The sequence below is a fragment of the Narcine bancroftii genome, chromosome 3 (genome assembly GCF_036971445.1).
Source record: "Narcine bancroftii isolate sNarBan1 chromosome 3, sNarBan1.hap1, whole genome shotgun sequence".
NCBI lineage: Eukaryota > Metazoa > Chordata > Chondrichthyes > Torpediniformes > Narcinidae > Narcine > Narcine bancroftii.
This window is the reverse complement of record NC_091471.1, coordinates 327,868,574-327,890,175: the sequence shown is the minus strand read 5'-3', so window position 1 is coordinate 327,890,175 and position 21,602 is coordinate 327,868,574. Positions and strand designations below refer to the sequence as shown.

At 50.3% G+C, this 21,602-nt stretch overlaps 1 protein-coding gene across 10 annotated transcripts in view; it reads right to left on the bottom strand.

Annotated features, from left to right (window-relative positions):
• huwe1 (HECT, UBA and WWE domain containing E3 ubiquitin protein ligase 1) overlaps window positions 1–21,602 on the bottom strand; it is a 283,531-nt gene that overhangs the window by 116,983 nt on the left and 144,946 nt on the right. For all 10 annotated transcript variants that reach the window (XM_069929120.1, XM_069929126.1, XM_069929127.1 and 7 more), the window contains 10 exons: window positions 17,609–17,731; window positions 15,737–15,971; window positions 13,011–13,244; window positions 9,879–10,007; window positions 8,948–9,043; window positions 7,367–7,636; window positions 6,250–6,402; window positions 4,675–4,802; window positions 4,243–4,324; window positions 1,707–1,883 (listed from right to left, as the gene is read on the bottom strand). In XM_069929120.1, the coding sequence (XP_069785221.1) occupies window positions 1,707–1,883; window positions 4,243–4,324; window positions 4,675–4,802; window positions 6,250–6,402; window positions 7,367–7,636; window positions 8,948–9,043; window positions 9,879–10,007; window positions 13,011–13,244; window positions 15,737–15,971; window positions 17,609–17,731 (1,627 nt within the window). The remainder of the gene's footprint in view (window positions 1–1,706; window positions 1,884–4,242; window positions 4,325–4,674; window positions 4,803–6,249; window positions 6,403–7,366; window positions 7,637–8,947; window positions 9,044–9,878; window positions 10,008–13,010; window positions 13,245–15,736; window positions 15,972–17,608; window positions 17,732–21,602) is intronic.

The window sequence follows — 21,602 nt, the reverse complement described above, 5'->3', positions numbered from 1 at the left end:
CATCCTGCCCCCCGACTCTCTCTCTCTCTCTCTCTCTCTCTGTGTACCCACCCCCCGATTCTCTCTCTGCCTCGTCCCCGGGATCGATCTTTCTCCATCCTGTCCCCGACTCTCTCTCTGCCCAATTCCCTGATTTTCTCTCTCTCTCTCCGTTCCCCGATTCTCTCTCTCTCCCCGTTCCCAGATTCTCTCTCCCCGTTCCCCAACTCTCTCCCCGTTCCCCAACTCTCTCCCCGTTCCCCAACTCTCTCCCCGTTCCCCAATTCTCTCCCCGTTCCCCAACTCTCTCCCCGTTCCCCAACTCTCTCCCCGTCCCCCAACTCTCTCCCCGTCCCCCAACTCTCTCACTCTCTCTCTCCACCCCATCCCCTATTTCTCTCTCTCTCTCTCTGTCCTGTTCCTCCCCCGATTCTCTCTCCCCATCCCCCGATTTGCTCTCTCTGTCATCTCCCAGATCTCTCTCACTCTATCCTGTCCCTTGACTCTCTCTGCCCCGTCCCCCGATTCTCTCTCTCTCTCTCTCTACCCCATCCCTCGATTATCTCTCTCTGTCCTGTGCCCCCGATTCTCTCCCTCTCTCTTTCTCTCCACCTCATCCCCTGGAACTCTCTCGCTTTATCCCATCCCCCGATTCTCTCTTTCAGCCTCTTCTCACAGATCTCTCTCACTCTATCCTGTCCCAACTCCTCCCTGTCCCGTCGCCCAATTCTCTCTCTCTCTCTCTCACCCTGTCTCTTTTTTGCTCTATCCCGACCCCCGATTCTCTCTCTCTCCTCATCCCCGATTCTCTGTCACGTCCTCAGATTTTCTCTCTCTGACCCGTCCCGATTCTTTGTTTCTCTCTGCCCTGTTCCCAGATTCTCTCCCTCTGCCTCATTTCTCCAATTCTTTCCCTCTCCCATCCTCCAAATTCTGTCTCTCTCTGTCCTGTTCCCCCAGTGTTCGTTCTCTCTTGCTCTCCCCCATCCTCCAGATTCTCTCTCCCTCTGCTTTGTTCCTCCGATTCTCTCTCTTCTGTCCTTCCAATTCTCTGTCTCTCTCCATCCATTCCCCCAGTTCTCTCTCTCTCCCAATTATCTCCCTCTCTTCTGTCCTCCCGATTACCTTCTCTCTCTCTTTGACCCATCCACCGATTTTGTCTCTCTGCTTCGTTCCCAGATTCTCTCTCCCTCCCATCTTCCCAATTCTGTTTCTCTCTCTCTCTCTCTCTCTCTCCCATCCCCAATTCTCATTCTCTCCCATCCCTAATTCTTCATCTCTCTCTCTGCCCTGTTCCCAGATTCTCTCTCTCTCTCCTGTCCCCCGATTCTGTCACTCTCTGACTCATTCCCAGATTTTCTCTCTCTCCCATCCCAATTCTCTCTCCCGTTCCTAATTCTTCATCTCTCTCTCCCGTACCCCGATTCTCTCTCCTATCCCCAATTCTTCATCTCTCTCTGCCTTGTTCCCAGATTTTCTCTCTCTCTCTCTCCTGACCCCCGATTCTTTGTCACTCTCTCTGCCCTGTTCCCAGATTCTCTCTCCCTCTACCTCATTCCTCCAATTCTCTCTCTCTCTCCTGCCCTTTCAATTCTCTGTCTCTCTCCGTCTCGTTCCCCCAGTTTTCTCTCTCTCTCCTGTCCTACTGATTCTTTGTATCTCTGCTCCATCTCCCAATATCTCTCTGTCACTTGGAGTAGCTAGGAGCAACAGGATGAGTACATTACCTGCACCATGGTGTTGAACTGCACAGTGTACCTCCGCCGACCGGCGGTGAACCGCACGCTGGTCTCTCCCACCCTCCATGCCGCGTCGATGGTGCTGTTGTTGCTGGCACTGTAGCTGCACCAGCGCCCTGATCGATCATCAAACCACCGCCAGTTGTTCCCTGTGGGCTGCAGGAACTGTGCAGGAATGACATTCTGTCAGCTGTGATCAATTCGCCCCCATCCCGTTCCAAGTCACAGGAACCAGCCAGGTTTCCACCTTTTTGCACCACCACACAGTTCACACGTTTTAATTTCAGGGGCCCCTGCGATTTATTTAATGACTACTGACCTACACCATTACGAAGTGCTTTGAGCGTCTGCTGATGGAACACATCTGAGACACTGGGCCCATTTCAATTTGCCTATAGAAGAAACAGTTCCACTAACGATGCTATAGCCTTGCCATTTCACTCCATCCCAGCCAACCTGGAGAATGACGCCTCATACGCCTGCTGTTCATTGACTTCAGCTCAGTGTTTAACACGATCGTTCCCTAGAGGCTGGATAAAGCTGTCCTTGCTGGGACTCAACACCCCACTCTGTATCTGGATCCTGGACTTCCAAATGAAAAGATTGCAGTCTGCCTGCCCGGGTCAGTAGCAGAATATTGAGCACTGTCACATCGAGCACTGGCGCACTCAGGGCTATGTACTCAGCCCGCTCCTATTTACCAAGATGTTGCCTGGATTGGGGAACTCGTCTTATGCAGGAAGTTTGGCCTACTTCAACACAAGAAACACCCTCAGCACAATAGATTTTTCCTCTCCTCACCGGTCTCATCCTAAACAAAATGGCAGTGCTGCCACTTGTGTGGACCCAAGGGGGAGTGGGGAGCAGAGACACAGCGCTGCTCCACTGGATCCTACTGCTCGGTCCTAATGCCGACAGCTTCGACCTTTGTGACATATAAAAAGTGAAATCTTTTCTGGGGGGGGCGGGGTGGGGGGAAATAGCGGTCACTGCAAAATCAGTTGACGCTTGCGAGTGGATTCGCAAATCCAAATGGAGAGGGGAGATGTGGTTGTCCGACAAGGGATAAAGGACAACTCAGGAGGGGAAGGGGAGATTGGGGATAAATAAGATAGAAATAGGAGAATAAGGAAAATGTTGGATGTTGTAGGAATGTTGTCTTATAAAGAGTTGAAAATAAGAAAACAGAAATGGAAAGGGAGGAAAGGTAATGATGGAAAAACAGAAAGAGAAGACAAACAAAATATAAAAGGGCTACGCTGAACTATATGACTTTAAATATTAATGGAATACATAACCAAATTAAAAGGAAGAAACTACTAAACTTAAATGAATAAATGTATTCCATTAGAGAAAATAACATATAGTTTAAGAAATAATATTGAAATATTCGAACAAGTATAGGAGCCTTACATTAAATACAATAGCGAAAACCTACCGGGGACAAACATTACCTAAGTTGATGGAAGGAGAAGGAAAGAAAAGAATGGACTCAGTAGAATTTCTGGTGTATTTTTGTTGAATGACAACATTGTCTGACTGGCTTAATGCAACCTAGATTGTATACCTAAAATGGATGAGAGGGGGGGGGTGGGGGGGTGGCTTGGGAGGAGGGGGGGGGGGAGAAAAAGTCACTGTATATGTGTGAAAAAAAAATAGTGTATATCATGGCTAATGTGATTTATGGTGTGAAAAATAAAAAATTTAAAAAAAAAGGAGCAGACAAGAAAGGGACTGTTAAAGGAGCTGATGGGGTTTTTTTTTAAAATAAAAATTCTGCAACCACGGAGGTCTGAGCCCAAGGTGGCCCCGTCTGTGCTGGGCACTGTACCATGAGGGGTTGCAGATTCCAGGAAAACAGCAGACCAGCACAGGGCATCAGAAATGGGGAGAATATCTCCTGTCTGTTGAGAAGGAGAAGCAAAGGAGATGGCCCTATGGGACAGTGACCACGGCAGCATACCAGCAAGGGGCTCAGCGGGTGAAGGATCCACACAGGCTGGAGGTGACTTGCAGTCAAAGGACCCATGTGGGAGGAAGGAGCCTCAGGCGCTCAATGCTACATGATTTTATTAGGAGGTTTGGATGTGGAGTTCAGGTAGCCATTGATTTGAACTGGAATCTGTGCAGCTGCAGAGCGCTGGAGGCAACACTCAATGTTTCTGGGGATCTCTCTTTTGATTCTCTTTCTCTGACTGTAATTTCTGATGATCTCCCTGCCTCATGACAAATTAAAGCAAAATTTTGAATAATATTATACCTGTTTTACTACATGACAATAATGGAATCTTGAAGGTACCACAGACAAATGGGCCTGGAGAACAACTCCACTCACCCGCCTTCTCTGAAGCGCATTCAATGGAATCTTTCACCCATTGCGCTGGGCCTTTCCGAGAAATACCCCTCCAAGAGGCTCAGCTCCCCTTCGCACCCACTCCCAGAGTGGGAGCCCAATAGGAAGAGACCCCCCCCCCTCCCCCATAAGCGAAAGCCAGGAAACCCCGCACAAGTGCTCGACGCTCACCTTGTTCATCTGCGCTCTCCTCTTCGAGGACACCGACATCTTCTCGTAGAAGTCAATGAGCAGCAGAACTGGGGTGATCCACCTAGAATGTGAGGGGAGGGAGGAGAAAGAGGAAGAGTCAAGCCAAGCTCCACTTAAGGGCTCACGGATCTAAGCAGGAAGCAATGGGCCTCCCGCCACAGAGCTCCTTTTCTCCGCGGCGCATGGAACTGTAGCTGTCGCAGGCCGGGAAGAAATTCCGCGAAACCGACAGAGGCCCAGCGACTCTCTGAGGACCTTGGCACGATGACCACAAGCACTCAGCAAGGAGATTTCATTTCATTCTTTCCAGAGTTTGTGCAACACTCTTACAGCACCAGTGACCTGGGTTCAAATCTGGTGCTGTTTGTAAGGGGATTGCAAGGTATTGAACACTGGGCGTGAAGCACTTACTTGGGCGTGTGCACTTCCTTCTGCTCTTTGGCTGCTTGAAGACAAGGCTGGGCAACCTCCAGCAACTTGATCAGGACATCCAGGATGCCGCTGGTCTCCACAATCCTGGCACAGGTCAGCTTGAGTTCCTGAACCGAGGCAAAAGCGCACGAGTGGTTAGACTCAGGAGTCTCCGAGGCACTGAGTGCGCACACCAAGCCTTCCACCAATCAGACACACGCCCCCCTCCCCCCTCCCGTCTCTTGTCACCCAGCTGTTGAAGGAGTCCAATTCGACCACACCAACCCTGGCCCCTGGAGTCGAGGGGCAAGAGGGAGCTGCACAGTTCCAGCAACATCTCGACCTCAGTGCCCAGTTCGCATGTGCTCCCTCTGCTCTTGCTTTTCATAAAACTATAGCTGGTCGTTCAGCGAACCTGAGAAATCGGCAGATCGCTTGTCATGCAACATACGCCCAGCACCCGAGACCAGGGGACCAACTCCAACACTGGGCCTTTGAGGTGACGATATTGCTCCTTACATCCTCAGTCCCTACGACAGGCTGCCCCAACAGGATGCCCACATCAAGCTCTGCTGCTTGCACTTGGGATTTCCCTCTGCCCCTTCATCTTCACCTGCTCGCCTCAAAGCCTCTCAAGCATGATGGCTGTACCTGCTTCTTCCACAGCCCCAGCAGCCCATTCCAAACACCAACCCCCACTGTGTAAAATAAAAAATCTCCCACTCATCCCAGCACGGTTGGCACAACACTGTTACAGCACCAGTGATCGGGACTGGGGTTTTCCCTGAGTCTGCATAGGTTTCCTCCGGGGTCTCTGGTTTCCTCCCACCATTCAAAATGTACTGGGAGTTGTAGGTCAACTGGGTGTAAATTGGGCAGCACAGACTCGTGGGCAAAAATGCCCAGTAACTGAGCTGTATGTCAAAAATTTCAACAAATTTAAATTTAAATTTAAAAATCTCCTGTGCTCTTCCACTTAAACACTTGCATCTTATGCAGTAAGGATGTCCGAGTTTGGCCCACTTCAACATACAATCATCATCGGTCTCATCCTAAATAAAACGGCAGTGCTGCCACTCGTGTGGACCAGAGACACAGCACTGCTCCTACTTCATGCTGACACCTCCGTACAGGAATTAAACAGACTGTTCGACCACGGAGGTCTGTGCCCAAGAAAGCCCTGCCTGTACTGGGCACTGTACCACGGGGGGTTGCAAACTCCAGGAGAGCAGCAGACCAGCACAGGGCACCAGAAACAGAGAGGACAAGGAGCCAACTGTGTTTTTTTAAAATAAAAATCCTGCGACCGATGTGTGCGATGCTTTTACAGTGGGTGAAAAGAGTCTGACTGCCCCCCTATCGATGGCACTCATGATTTTATAGTCTCCGACATTAGGGAGAAAAAGGGATAGAATTTGTCCCAACCTGTTCCGGCACTTCCCCCACCCCCCCACCTCTGATCCAGGCAAACTTCTTCCGCAGCCTTTCTGAAGCCCATATCCCCCAACCCAGTCCTTCCTGCTTTGGGGGGGGCCTGACCGGAACTGCACACATTGGGTCAATCATTGCGTGTACCTCAAACAGCAGGGTGAGCAGCAGGATCCTGGTGGCCAGGTTGGAGGCCTGCGGCAGCGTCGCCATCTGGCTGGTCCATTCCGCCACCGTCTTGGTGTCGCTGGTGGTCAGGGGGAGGGCTGCCTTGATGAGGACGTTGGCAGCTTCCCACACCTGTCGAGAGAAACCAGCGCTGATTCAATCTCCGCAACAATGAAGTTGGAACTTCAACCCCATCCTCCATCTCCCTCCCACCCCCGCATCTGATAATAGGACCCTCACCTGAAAAATAAACCTTCTCTTTCCATGTATGCTGCCCAACCAGCTGAGCTTTTCCGGCCTTACCATCTTCCATGCACACCAATCTCACGTACCAGGGAAGTCTCCGCAGCCTTTCTGTCAACAGCGCCTGACAGCAGCTTAACGTGATGACCACCATGTCCCCCTCCCTCCGTGAAACCACTGGTTCGCTCCACAACTCACTGCCTCCACCCACCTCGTTCCCAGATCTGATGATAGGCCAAAACTCCGCGGACGCTGCCCAACTTGCTGAGTGTTTCTCCCCAACTCTCAGTGTTTGTTTATTGCTAAATTTAGGTATACAGCACGGTAACAGGCTCTTCTGGCCCACGAGCTCGTGCTGCCCAATTACACTCAATTAACCTACCACACCCACCCCGGACCCTCCCACACCTCGAACACTTTGAAGGGTAGGAGGAAACCTGAGCACTGGAAGAAAACACATGCAGACATGGGGAGAACATACAAACTCTCTTTAAATTTAGATGTACCAGACGGTAACAGGCCCTTCTGCCCGACGAGTCTGTGCCACCCAATTTACACCCCATTAACCAACAACCCCTCCCCGCTAGGTTTCAAACAGTGGGAGAAAACCAGAGCCCCCAGGGAAAACCCACACAGATTCAGGGAGAGCATGCACATTCCTTACAGACAGCGCAGGATTCAAACCCCAGTCCCCATCGCTGGCGCTCTAATGGTGTTACGCCAACCACGCCAACTCCTTACATACAGCGTGGGATTTAAATCCTGGTCGGTGGTGCTGCATTAACTACCATGCTAACCGTGCTGCCCTTTAACGTGACATTCCAGCCCCGAACCAGGCCCGGCAGCGACTCACCTGCTCCACAACCTGCTTCAGAATCAGGTCCCTGTAGTCGGCCCCGTTGCGCTTGACGGCAGTCATGATCAGGTCGCAGACGCGGTACACCGTGTCTGGCAACTCGTCCAGCAGGTGGAAACACCCCGGCAGCATCTTCTCCGTGAAGGCATTCAGCTCTGGGGGCTCCAGAGGCTCGGCATCCTGGTACCGCTCCAAGCTCCTCGCCTCTTCCTCCTCCTGTCTCTCACGCGCTTTACGTTCCTCCTCCTCCTTGCGACGGGCTGCCTCCTGGGGCGGGTGGGGAGGGGGGAGAGAGAGGGGGGAACAGGTCAGAGGGCAAGTAGAGACATCCAGTTCTCCCGTGGCACGCAAGCATCAAGGTGGAGGCAAAAAAAAACAGCAGGCGCATGAATAAAGAGGTGGGGAGAGGAGGGAGGGAGGGACAAGGAGGAAGGGGCAGTGGGGAGAGGAGGCAGGAAAGGGTGGGGGAGGAAGGGATGGGGAGAGGAGGGATGGGGAGGAGGCGGCAGTGGGGAGAGAAGGCAGGAAAGGGTGGGGGAGGAAGGGGTGGGGAAAGGAGGGAGGAAGTGGCAGCAGGGAGAGGAGGGAGAAAAGGATGGGAAGGAAGGGCAGGGGAGTGAGGAAGGGGCAGGGAGGAAGGAGCGGTGAAGAAGCAGCAGCAGGGAGGAGGCAGAAAAGAGTGGGGGAAGAAAGGGTGGAGAGGGAGGGAAGAAGGGGCAGGGAGGAGGGGCAAGGGTAAAAGGAGAGGAAGGGGCAAAAGGAGAGGAGAGGAAGGGGCAAGGGGAAGAGGTGGGAGGATGGGGCAAGGGGAAGAGATGGGAGGATGGGGCGAGGGGAAGAGAGGAGGTGGGAGGATGGGGCAAGGGGAACAGAGGAGGTGGGAGGATGGGGCAAGGGGAACAGAGGTGGGAGGAGCAAAGTAGGGAGAAAGGGACAGGGGGATGCAAAAGGCAAGTTCAAAACAGGGTGGTGGGTATATGGGATATGGTGCCAGCAGTGGTGGTGAAGACTGGGATAAAAGGATCTTTTATGAGACAATTCTTTAGGTGCATGGAACTGAGAGAAATGGCAGGTTATGCAGTGGGGAAATTCTAGGCAGTTGTGAGAGTAGGTTATTAGGTCGGTAGAGCACTGAGGGCTGAAGAGCCTGTACTGTGTTGCGGATTTTTATGCGGTGGATCCCAAGGGTGGGGGGAAGAAGGTGGAGGAAAACAGAGGCACGGGAATGTACTCAGTCCCAGAGCAAACTTGTAAATTCCATTGCTGGCACACAGCGCTGAGAACTAACACCCAGAGGCCTGGACGACTGAGCAAGAGACAAGAGTTGAAATTCAAGAGATTCCAGGAGACAAGGCGGATCGGCTGCTGCAGTGACTTCTCATTTCTCCTCAGACACATGGCCAACCTCAATCAATAACTTTGCAGTTGCGTGGGCAGTCAAGGCCAGTAACCTCTTTGCCATATGAAGTGAGAAGGGGCAAGGCAGGCATTCCTTTGCTCCACATCCACCAGTGCTGGCAGGACAGTGAACGAGTTTGGAGGACAAACGAGGGTCAGAGTGTGGTGCTTCATAATTACCTCTGGTGATTCCGCGCTTTGGTCCATTGGAATATCCTGGCCCAGTGACATGGCTATGGCCCTCATCATCTGGTCCTCCTCTGACATGCTGAGTTCCTGTGCACACACGTGAAAATACGGCTTCAGGAACGCTCCTGGGGAATCAAATTGTGTACAGAATCCCCGAGCTCCTTGGGTCACATCCCAGCCTGTAACCCATTCCCGAGGATCAGTAATTCTGTACAGAATCCCCCAAACCCTTGGGTCAGATCCCAGTCTGTAACCCACTCGCTGGGATCAGTAATTCTGTACAGAATCCCCCAAGCTCCTTGGGTCACATCCCAGCCTGTAACCCATTCCCAAGGATCAGTAATTCTGTACAGAATCCCCTGAACTCCCTGGGTCAGATCTCAGCCTGTTCCCCACTCCCGGGGATCAGTAATTCTGTACAGAATCCCCTGAACTCCTGGGCTCAGATCCCAGCCTGTAACCCACTCCTGGGGATCAGTAAATCTATAAATAATCCTCCGAACCCCTTGATCAGATCCCGTCCTGTAACCAACCCACTCCTGGGGATCAGTAATTCTATAAATAATCCCGTGAATCCCCTGGTTCAGATCCTGGCCTGTAATCCACTCCTGGGGATCAGTAATTCTCCACAAAATCCCCTGAACCCTTGGGTCAGACCCCAGTCTGTAACCCACTCCCAGTAATCTGTTATTCAATATATATGGCCCCTGCCTCCTGAGCCCCTGAACTTGCCTTGACTCTGGGTATGAATTCAGGATGAGAAGCATCAAGGCAGTGTGTACAGAAGCTCCAGAGGTCAACCTCTGGGCCTCAAGGCCAATGAAAGAGCACAGAGACACAACCCAGGAACCCTCCCCAACAGCTCTAGCAAACCTGCCCACCAGTTCCCCTTGGCACTGCACGTCAAAATGTGGATACTTGCCCTCACGCGCACGGCACCGCCCAGGAGAGGTGGCGGGTGGGTCAGGAGGTATTCTGTCGCTTGCTCCATGCTGCTCGTGTTGAGCAGGGCCTCCATGGCGTGCTCGCGGGTGAAACCCATGTCCATGAGCTGGAAAACAAGAGCACAGTGCAGTCCGGCATTTCCTCAACACACGCAGAGACCTTGCATTCTCCCCCTACCTCCTCACCCCACCAAGGATGTCCAACTAAAGCAACCATCCTCAATGACGTCGTGCGCACAGCCAAAGAGCTAGAGCTGAAGGCACTGGTGGCAGGGGCATCAGAACACAAATAATCGATGGCAAGAGACGGCTATTGGCCTGTTGAACCTGCTCCATTTTCAATGATCCTACTGTGAACTCAGCTCCACTTACCCTGCCCATTCCACAGAATATTTAATTCTTAAAAAAACCTTTAAAAAAAAAATATTTGTAACAGCAGCGCTGCAGCTGATTTGGACCCTGAAGAGTGGAGACACACCAGGGTCCTCATGCAAACAGCATAACTTTTTGAAAATCCTGCAATCACAGGCTCTGTGCCTGAGATGCTAGCACCTGAGCTGGGCAGTAGACCTGCATACTCCAGGGAATCGTTGGTCCAGTGCAGGGCACCAGAAACCTCCCCCACCCCCCCCACCCCGTTCAGAAACACAGGAGACTACTCTATAGGACAGTGACCAGCAAGGGGCTCAGTGGCTGAAGGACCCTCACAGGCTGTATGCTGCTGGAGACTTGCACTCAAAGGGCCCACTTGGGCTGCTGAAGACTGGCTTGTACGAACCAGGTATCAGAGCAGGGATTCAAGAAGGAGCTGAGGGCAAGTAGGAGTATCGGGCGCTGAAGGCTTCCTGATTATATCGGAGACTTGGATCTGGAGCTCGGATTGCCGATGGATTGAACAGCTGCAGAGGCTGTGGAGTGCTGGAGAGGAACCCATGGACATTCAGTGTCTCTTTTGCTTTTCTTTCTCCTATTGTTAGGGGCTCACAGTGACTTTGTTTGGCTTTATGGCTGGGAGAAATTGAAGTACATCATCATCATTCAGGTGGCTTGCCATTCGGCATGGGCGATCATGTCTCTCTCCCCGTCACAATCTCTGACCCTCTGAATTGTAGTTGTTGCCTCTTCTCCTTTCATGAAGGCTCCATCTTTGAGCTGAGGTCATAGTCGGTGTTGAGTTCATGATCATACATGGAAAAATTCCGAAGTGGTTTCCCGTTGCCTTCTTCAGTTGCAGTGTCCATACTGGATGGGTAACCCTGGCCCATCGATCAGCAGATTCATCTGCCCAGCGTTTTTAGTTTTACAACCATAAATTCCAATTTGTAGAATCTGCTTGTAAAAAAAACCATTCACCATCTGCAATCCATGGCTTCACGTGACCCTGATTAGGAGGCTAAATAGGTACTACACCTTGCCCAAGGGTGACCTGCAGGCTATCGGACAGAAGGAGCATCTTACACCTCCTTTTGCTGAGTAATTGCACAGTACCGATGCCAGAGTCGTGCATGTTACATTTTTAATGTATTACTGCAGGACAATAAAAAGGAACCCTCGACATTTGAATTCAACAATCTCGTCACCTGTGTTTCAAATATATTCAACGAGACAGCCTCTCCTGCTTCATCGGGCAGAGTTCCACAAATTCACTTCTCTCTGGGAGAAGCGTCTCTGCCTCAAATCTATTGCCCCGAAACTTGGGGCACAATTTCATCAGATACAAGAGAAATCAGGCAGGCTGGGGGAGTGGAGGAAAGAATAGGGAAGGAACACAGGAAAGAGGTGACAGGTTTAGGAGGGAAACATTGGTCACTCTTTACTTCCCCTGAACACTGCGTGACCTTGCTGAGTTTCTCCAGGACGCTTGTGGGCTGCACTCGACCCCAGGGTCTGCAGACTTCCTTGTTTAACCTGGTACAGGTATGGCCCCCTTTTCGAAAGTTCACTTTTACAAAAGGCCTACATTAGTACCTGTTTTCGCTGACTGAAAGAATCCCGAAGAGGATTTTCGGTTCTACGAAAGAAGGCGAAAAGTGAGAATAGTATTCAGCGAGCTGTTATGGAGGCAGCGCACACCTTGAGCGGCAAGAGTGGCACCGCCAGGCTCCTTCCCCAGGAATTACACTCAGCATCAAGCCGCCAACAGAGCTTTGAACTGTGTCAGTGAGCACCAGTGCTCCACCACAAATTTATTTTGTGCATCCGTTAGCAAGATGTGCCCTCAGGTAAAGCCCAAAAGATCTCATAAGGGTGTTACGCTTAGCGTAAAACTGGATGTAATTAAGCATTTCGATCAAGGTGATTGAAGTAAAGACATTGGGCATGTGTTGAACTTGCCTGCACCAACCATTCATACTATTTTCATGCAGAAAGAAAGAATCTCGAGAGCTGCCGAAGTTACTATTGGCTCTGCTAGTAGCAAAGTGGTCTCTTTTAGTCGGCATCCAGTAATGGTTATTTTCTGGGTCAAGGAACACTCAAAAATGATTCCATATAAATTAATGGCAATTGCTTCATTGCTTTATGCCATTTCGGTTTATGAAAGGTTTCATAGTTTTGGATAGCAGGGGAAACCCGTACTCTGTCAGTGTACTCAGCCACCAGGCTGCATTCACATGGACTTCTCTGATCTCTGTTAACCCCCACCCACATCTCCCTCTGACAGCAAAAAAGTCCAGCTCTGGGGTGCTATTCATGCATCTCAACTCATGCAGTACAGAGTACAACAACTTGAGCGACAGTTAGCATGGCGGTTAGAGCAACACTGTTACAGCGCCAGTGATCAGGAACGGGGTTCAAATCCCGCAATGTTTGTAAGGAGTTTATACGTTCTCCCCGTGTCTGCATGGGTTTTCCCCTGGGGCTCCGGTTTCCTCCTTTCAAAATGTATCGGGGATTGTAGGCTAATTGGGCGGCACAGACTCGTGAGCCAAAGGGCCTGTAACTATGCAGTATGTCTAAATATAAACAAATACGGTTTAACAGTGAATTGTGTGACTAGCCAAGGGACTGAGTACCATTCGAGGAGGTTCTTAGGGATAGGTGCTTAACTGGGCTGGATAGAGCCACACCCAGCACCATGAAAGCAGGTGACCTCCCCCCCACCCCCTCACCTGCTGCAACTGCTGCTGATTGACCTGGGGCTCCCGTCTCGGCGCCGTCCCCTCCTCCTGTGGCCCTTCCTCCTCTGTCCGACTGCCTTCCTTCTCCTTGGCCAGCCGCTCGCGGATGACAGGCTCCCCCCTCAGGATGTGGCACAGGATAGCCAGCATAGACTCGGCCATGCGGCCGCCGTACACCTTCAGGGGCTTGCGGTTCCACAGGCTCTTGATGCAGTCGAAGGCTGCCTGAGAGGCAAGGGAGGAACAGTGAGCCGGAGGGGGCGGAGATGAGGTTCGGTGTCATACACGCGAGTACTGAGAACTCAGGAATATGAAATGGTGGCGCTGCTGGAACTTCTGTAGCGTTGCCGCTGGTATCGAGCAGGCGAACAACCAGACATCACATACATACAGACAAGCGATACATGTGTAGAATGGCATGGTTGCCGTAGCAGTCAGTGCAACGCCTTTATAGTGCCAGCAATTGGAACCAGGGTTCGAATCCCCGGACTGTCTGTAAGAGGTTTGTATGTTCTCCCCACGTCTGTGTGGGGTTTCCTCCCACTGTTCAAAACGTACTGGGGGTGTAGGTTAACTGGGTGTATATTGGGCAGCACGGACTCACAGGCCGAAAGGGCCTGTTACCGTGCTGCATGTCTAAATTTAAATGGATAAACATACAGTCCCCACCACCCCCCCCACAACATTTTGGACAAAGACACAATTTTCCCTTTATTTGTCCCTGTGCTCCAGTCCACATTCCAGATTTTATTAAAGGTTATTGAAATACATTGTGGTTTGACCATGTAGAAATTACAGCACTAACGATGGGAGTAGCGAAGTGAATTCTGAAGTGTATAGAAACATCTTATAAAATCATAGAAAACCTACAGCACAATTACAGGCCCTTTGGCCCACAAAGTTGTGCCGAACGTCCCCATCTTAGAAATTACTAGGTTTACCCATCGCCCTCTATTTTTCCAAGCTCCATGTACCTATCTAAAAGTCTCGTAAAAGACCCTATCGTATCTGCCTCCACTGCCATTGCCAGCAGTCCATTCCACGCTCCCATCACTTTCTGTGTAAAAAAAAATATCCCTGACATCTCCTCTCTACCTACTCCCAGCACCTTAAACCCGTGTCCTCTTGTGGCAGCCATTTCAGACCCGGGTAAAAAACCCCTGATGATCCACACGATCAATGCCTCTCATCATCTCTATCGGGTCAACTCTCATCCTCCGCCGCTCCGAGGAGAAAAGGCCGAGTTCAATTCACCTGTTTTCATAAGGTCTGCTCCCTAATCCAGGCAACCTCCTTGTAAATCTCCTTTGCACCCTTTCGATGGCTTCCACATCCTTCTGGTAGTGAGATGACCAGCACTAAGCACAGGACTCCAAGTGGGGTCTGACCTACTCAAGTTCGAGCAAATGCCTCCAAAATCATGGATGCTTTATCCTACAGCAAGACAATAATTCCAAACGTCCTGCTGAAGCAACAAAGCTAAAAAACTGGAAAATTCTCAAATGGCCAAGTCAGTCACCTGATCTAAATCCAATTGAGCATGCCTTCCATACGCTGAAGAGAAATCACAGTGGTACAAGCCCCCGAAACAAACAGGATCTGATGATGGCTGCAGTAGAGGCCTGGCAGAACATCTCCAGAGAAGATGTCTGTGAATCACAGTTTTCAGGCAGTCGTTGTATGCAGTGGATATGCAACGAAGCACTAAACATGACTAATATACATACCATTGCTATGTCCCAAGTATTACGGTGCCCTGAAGTGAGGGGATGATGCATAAAAAGTGCTGTAAATTATACATGGTCAAACCAAAAATGTACATAATTACACTTTAATAAAATCTGGAAAGTGCACTATAATCATGTATGAACTGATTGATTGCAAATATAAAACTGTACAGCACGGGGGCAAATAAAAGGGAAAAAAAGTGTCTGCCCCAAAGACCCCTGCTCTTTGTGATCTTTACAAATCAAGAGGGAGAAAGATGGGTCAGTCGGTTTGTAGATGATACAAAGGTTGGAGAAGTTGTGGATGGAGATGAAGGTTGTCGAAGGTTATAAGAGGATACAGACAGGATGCAGAGTCGGGAGAAGTGGCAGATGGAGCTCGATCCAGATAAGGTGATGCATTTTGGAAGGACAAACCAGAAGGCTGAGTACAGGGTTAAACCAAAATGTTAAACCAAAACCAAAACTTAACCGTGTGGATGAACAAAGGGACCTCGGGTTAAACCAAAATGTATACAAATAATCGTGTATGAACTGTTTGATTGCAAATTTAAAACTGTGCAGCACGGGGGCAAATAAAGGGAAAAAAGTGTCTTGATGGAAACTTGTCCTGCATATGCATTGTTTGTCTCTATGTGTGTTATGTCTGGGTGTGTGACTGCACCGAAGACCGGAGATCGCTGTTTCATCAGGGTGTACTTGTGCAATCAGATGACAATAAACTTGAACAGTCATACAAAGAGGTGCAAGAGGCTGATCATTGTTTTTTGGGGGGGGGGGGGGGCGGAGGAGAGGGGGTGAGGGAATGGAGCCTGTTCTAAAAACCTGCAGTGCTGAATTTCAGGCTTCTGTACCTTCTGCTCGAAGGGAGCAGACGGGCATTTGGACAGCAGCTTGGAGAGGGATGCGGATTTAATTCCGGCAAACGGGCAGAGCCAGAATGGAGCGCGCAGATTCCATGGCACCACCGAACCACAGAGGTCCACCTACCTTCTGGGTGACCACCAGGAAGCGCAGGGCACTGAACTGTGGGAAGTTCTGGCCTCCGGGGGGCTTGGCAGGCAGAGAGTGCGGGGACTCCAGCACAGTGGTCGGATTCACCATCTTCTCCACGAGCATCAGCCAGGCGTCGAGGAACTCACCCGTGCCATCTGGCAGGTCAGTGTGCTCCAGGCCTTCCGCCACTGGCACTTTCCCACCCATCGACAGGGCCCAGTTGAAGGTCCTGAGGGACGAGAGCAAACGAGGATGTTTGAAACTGGACAAGGCTTTCTCACAACTCGGGTTGTTTTTCATCAGATCCAAAAACAAGGGGGCTTATGAATTTGAGGGGGAGGGGGTGTGCAAATCGCTGACCTCCTCTCCCGGTCCAACTGTGCCGAAACAGAGAGCATGCCAGTGCTTCTGCTTCCTCCAAAGCCAGAGGAAATACAGCATGTCACTTGAAAGAGGATGGAGGTATGCCAGCAGGATACATCGACGGTGTGACACAGGAACTACTCCGCCCAAAGGGAGCAGGTGAAGCAAGGGTGGTGAACACAACCCTCTCCCCTCTGCCCACCCCTCTTACAGCCTCAGAAGGGTAGTTAAAGACATCAAAGATTCCTCTCACCCCCTCCCCCATCTGGAAGAAGATTCACGAGGGCGAGATCACCCCCACCCCCCCCCCCTCACTGGATTCAAGGACAGCTTATTTCCCGCCGTTAAAACTCCGGGAGACACCCCGCACTAGTAAAATTATGTTACCCTTGCTCCATTCTAACTAATCCCCCTCTGTTGTGTTATTTCATGAGGAAGTCAGGAGCAGGAGAACACAAACCAGTCATCATCGGGGGATAGGCAGAGGAAAGGGTCAAGAATTTCAAGTTTGCAAGGACCTGTCCTGGGGCCTCCATGTTGATGCAATCACAAAGAAGGCTGGCCAGTGGCTATACTTTGTGAGGAGATTCGGTACGTCACCGAAGACTCTCAAAAACATCTCCAGGTGTACAGTGGAGAGCATTCTGTCTGCTACAGAGGTTCCAATGCACAGGACAGGAAAAGAAAACTTCAGAGAGTTGTTAACTCGGCCAGCGACATCACGGGCACCAGTCTCAGAACGTAGAACACCACAGCACAGTACAGATCCTCGATGTTGTGTCAAACATATATTGCTTAAAAGATATTTTTTCACATGCATTGGACCATGAAGCACAGACTTTATCACTATATCCTATTTTCTTGAATTACTGTTTCAGCTGGTGTCATAGTCGGCCGGGGAGCGGCAGGTGGAGGTCAACTTTCACATGGGCCATACTTTTGACCACGGTAAGTACCTGCGACACTTAAGGCGCAGAGAAGGAATGGCCAGGACTGGGTGGTGAATCCACGCTCAGGGTGTTGGGATCAGTGAGTCAGGATGAGGAGAGAGTCTGTGTTCAGGGCATCAGGAGCTCGGATGGGCGGGTGATAGGGGGTCCAAGAGAGAGTTTGTGGCTGGGGGCGATGGGAGGTATTGTGGGTGGGCAGTTGGGGTGAGGATCCGCGGTTGAGGCATCGGGAGCTCCGAAGGGCGAGCGGACAGGGCAAGGATCCACAGTCGGAGCAGCAGAAGCTCCGGTGGGCAGGTGACCAAGGAGAGAGTTTGCAGTCAAGGTATCGGGAGACCTGGTGGGCAGACGACTGGGGTGAGGATCTGCAGTCGGGGCATCAGGGCAGCCAAGGAGAGAGTTCGCAGTCAGGACATCAGGAGCATTGGTGGGTGGGTGGCTGGAGCGTCAAGAGTTTGGGGCCAAAAAAAAAAAGGTTCAAAAAACTTTTACACGGTCACATGGAAAACATGCGATTTTAGTCATTGCCAACGTCCCAGGCAGGTATACTCACTCAAACAGGGCATCATGCCCTCCGGAACACAGAAACTTCTGCAGCATCAGGTGGTACGGGTACTTCCTCTCGTCGAACAGCATGGGTGATGTGAACCCAACGGAGCAAATAAAGAAGGTCAGCCTGAGGAAAGAGGAGCGAGTTACTCCAACGAGGATCAACTGCTGCCCATCTCCCCTCCCCTCCGAGGTACTGAAGGGTCAGTCGCATTGACGTGTCCAGAAACCCGTGTGTCAAAGATGCCATACTCCTTCCTCCCAAGGACAGCCAACCAGGAGTGTTGGTGAGTCGGTCTCTCACACTCTCCCCCTTGCACTCTCCATCTCTCGTGTGCCCCCTCTCTCGCTCAACAAATTCCTGGCGGTTTTGTAGCGACCCAGATTCCAAACCAGTGCTGTCTGTTTGGAGTTTGTATGTTTTCCTCGTCTGTGTGGGTTTCCTCCGGGAATTCCAGTTTCTACCCACCTTTGAAAATATACGGGGATTGGAGGTCAACTGGATGTAATTAGGTGGCACGGGCTCATGGGCCGAAAGGGCCTATTACTGTGCAAAACATCTAAACTTAAAATGTAAATAACCGGAAGACACCATTGAGGGATTTGAAGGCATCTGCGGACCGGTGGCCCCGAACCTGGCTGGCTGCCACTCCTGCACCTTCATCCTTTTACGCATCCACACACGAATCAGGATGGTGGGGGGGGGGGGGTGGGGGGGGAACAAGAGCACTGGGGGGGGGGGGGGGTGGGGTGGGGGTTGGGAGTGTCACCGTTTGGGTTCCTGGAGCTGGAGCAGCCTTTGTGACTCGGAAGTTGTTTGGCCCCCACCCCATCCCCATCCCTGCTTGAAAGTCGTGGCCCTACAAACATCCCTGTCTGTGACCATTCTGTGATTCGCTAAGGAAATGAAAATCCTAAATCTATTCAGGTTTCAAAAGACTGAGAAAGAGAGAAAACTTTAATTTTAAAGTAACAAGGAGAGTGTGGGAGGAACAAGATAGACAATAGGAATACAGTAGTTCCCCCCGTATCTGGGGTGAGGATGGGGGAAGGAATATACTCCAAGACCCCAACGGATGCATGAATCCGTCGATAGTACCAAATCCTATACCGGGTGCACGCCACTTAACGTCTACAACACAGTCTGTGAAATTGGGAATTATACAATGTTGACGTTGTGTGAACACCACGTCATATACTTAGCAAAGCTTTATGGGACACTGTAGGGTACCTATGTAAGTAGGGATCAGTGTGGGAACCGACAGGCGGCTGGGGCAGAGAAAGCGGGGCAGTGGGATCAATGTGGGGAGTGATACAGGGCTGTGGGGAGAGAACCGAGCAGTGGGATCAGTGTGAGGGCTGATAGAGGGCTGTAGGGACAGAGTGGGGCAGCCAGATCAGTTTCAGACCACAGTTGACCGTGGATAATTGAACTGCAGAAAGCGAAACCACAGATGGCATACTGGAAGGGGGAGGGAGGAGAACCACTGTATTTACGATTGGGTGGCCAGCTGATGGGCAGGAGAGAGAAGAGGGGAACGTTTCAAGTGGTTTCGTGCAGATGGGATAGCAAGAGTGGAGAGAAAAATCCCCTCGTCAGTATTAACCACAGCAAAATGGCTAATGACCTGAAATTGCCAAGTTTGGCTGAGTCCCAGAGACTGCGGTGTAGCCCAGACAGAGCAGGCTGCTGTTCAGGCCAACCCTGAAGCCAGAGCTGGGGACAAGGCTGAAGAATTCAAGTGACAGGAGATGGAAGTGTGGTGGAGAGAAAGTGGATACTTGGGAAATAAATCTGCACTTGGTTTCTCCAATGTAGCTCATGTTGCTCCATTATTTAAAACAGGTTGCAAAAGTAACCATGGAAATTATAGGCTGGTGAGCCGGACGTCAATAGTAGATAAGTTATTGGAAAGCGTTCTAAGAAATCAGATGTACAAGAGTTTGAATAGCCAGGGACTGATTCGGGATAGTGGTAGGTCATGTTTAAACAATCTTAAATTTTTCAAGTTTGCCAGGAAAGTTGAAGTGGATGTTGTTGTCTAAGGCCTTTAACAAGGTCCCACATGGGACATTAGACAGGAAGGTTCAGATGCTCGGTATTCATGGTGAAGTAGTGAACTAGATTCAACAAGGGTTGGATGGGAGAAGCCAGAGATTAGTGACAGGTGTTTGCTTCTCAGGCTGGAGGCCTGTGACGAGGGGCATGCCTCAGGGATCAGTGCTGGAACCTCATCTGTATCAATGATCATGTTGTCAATTGGATCAGCAAGTTTGCAGATTACACTAGGTTCGGTGGTGTTGTGGACAGCGAGGAAGGTTTTCAAAGCTTATAGAAGGATCTGGACCAGCTGGTAAAGTGGACTGAAAAATGGAAGATGGAGTTTAATGGAGATAAGGGTGAGGTGTTGCATTTTGGAAGGATAAACCAAGAAAGGACGTACACCGTGAATGGTTGAGCACTGAAGAGTGCAGTAGAACAGAGGGATCTGGGAATACAGAGACATAATTCCCTGAAAGTGGTAGATAGGGATGTGAAGAGAGCTTTTGGCACATTGGCCTTCAGAAATCAAAGTATTGAGTCCAGGAGTTGGGATGTTATGGTAAAGTTGTACAAGACATTGGTGAGGCCAAATTGGGAGAATTGTGTGTAGTTTTAGTCACCAAATTGCAGGAAAGATGTCAATAAGATTGAAAGAGGGCAGAGAAGATTTACTAGAATGTTGCCCGGACTTCAGGAACTGAGTTACAGAGAAAGGTTAAATAGGTTCTGACTTTATTCCCTGGAGTGTAGAAGAACGAGGGGAGATTTGATAGAGGTATTTAAAAAGGGATAGTCAGAGTAAATGCGAGCAGACTTTTTCCACTGAGAATGGGTGAGATATAAACCAGACGACATGGGTTAAGAGTGAAAGGGGAAAGGTTGAGGGGGATCATTAGAGGGAACTTCATAAGGGAGTGTGGAACAAATGCCAGCCAAAGTGGTGAATATGGGCTCAATTTCCACATTTCAGAAAAATGCCTGCATGGAGATAGATAGGGGACTAGATGAAGCAGGAAAAATAGGACATCACCATGTGGTCAGCAGTTCCAGATCTGAAGGCTGTCAGAAGTGGCAATAGATGCAGGCTCTGTGAACCATTTTAAACTACAGATTAGATTTGTTCAGAGATGAGGATCCCTGCGCCAGGATTGAAGCTGGGACACATAAGCAGATAGAACATTACAACACAGAAAGAGGCCCCTTCAAGTTTGAGCCGAACCATTTTTTCTGCCTAGTCCCACTGTCATGCACCCAGTCCATAGCCCTCCATACCCCTCCCATCCATGTACCTGACCAAATTATCCTTAAATTTTCAAATTGTGCCTGCATTCACCACCTCAGCTGCAAGCTTGTTCCACACTCCTACCACTTTCTGTGTGAGAATTTCCACTTCATGTTCCCCCTAAACCTTTCCCCCTTAACCCATCTCCTCTGGTTTGTATCTCACCGACCCTCAGTGGAAAAAGCCGACCTACATTTACTCTGTCTGTCCCCCCTCATAATTTTAAAAACCTCTGACAAATCTCCCCACATTCTTCTACGCTCCAGGGAATAAAGTCCGAACCTGTTTATCCTTTCCCTGTAACTCAGTTCCTGAAGTCTGGGCAACATCCCAGTAAATCTTCTCTGCCCTCTTTCAATCTTATTGATATCTTTCCTGTAGTTCGGTGACCAAAACTGCACACAATTCTCCCAATTTGGCCTCACCAATGTCTTATACAACTTTTACCATAATATCCCAACTCCTGGACTCAATACTTTGATTTCTGAAGGCCAATGTGCCAAAAGCTCTCTTTACGACCCTGTCTGTTCTATCGCATTCCTAATGCAACACCTCACATTTGTCTGCCTTAAATTCCATCTGCTATTTTTCAGCCCATTTTTCCAGCTGAGTGAGGGGCTGAATGACCTCCCCCCTTCACATTTTTGACCAAGGCCACACCACACAGTCTGA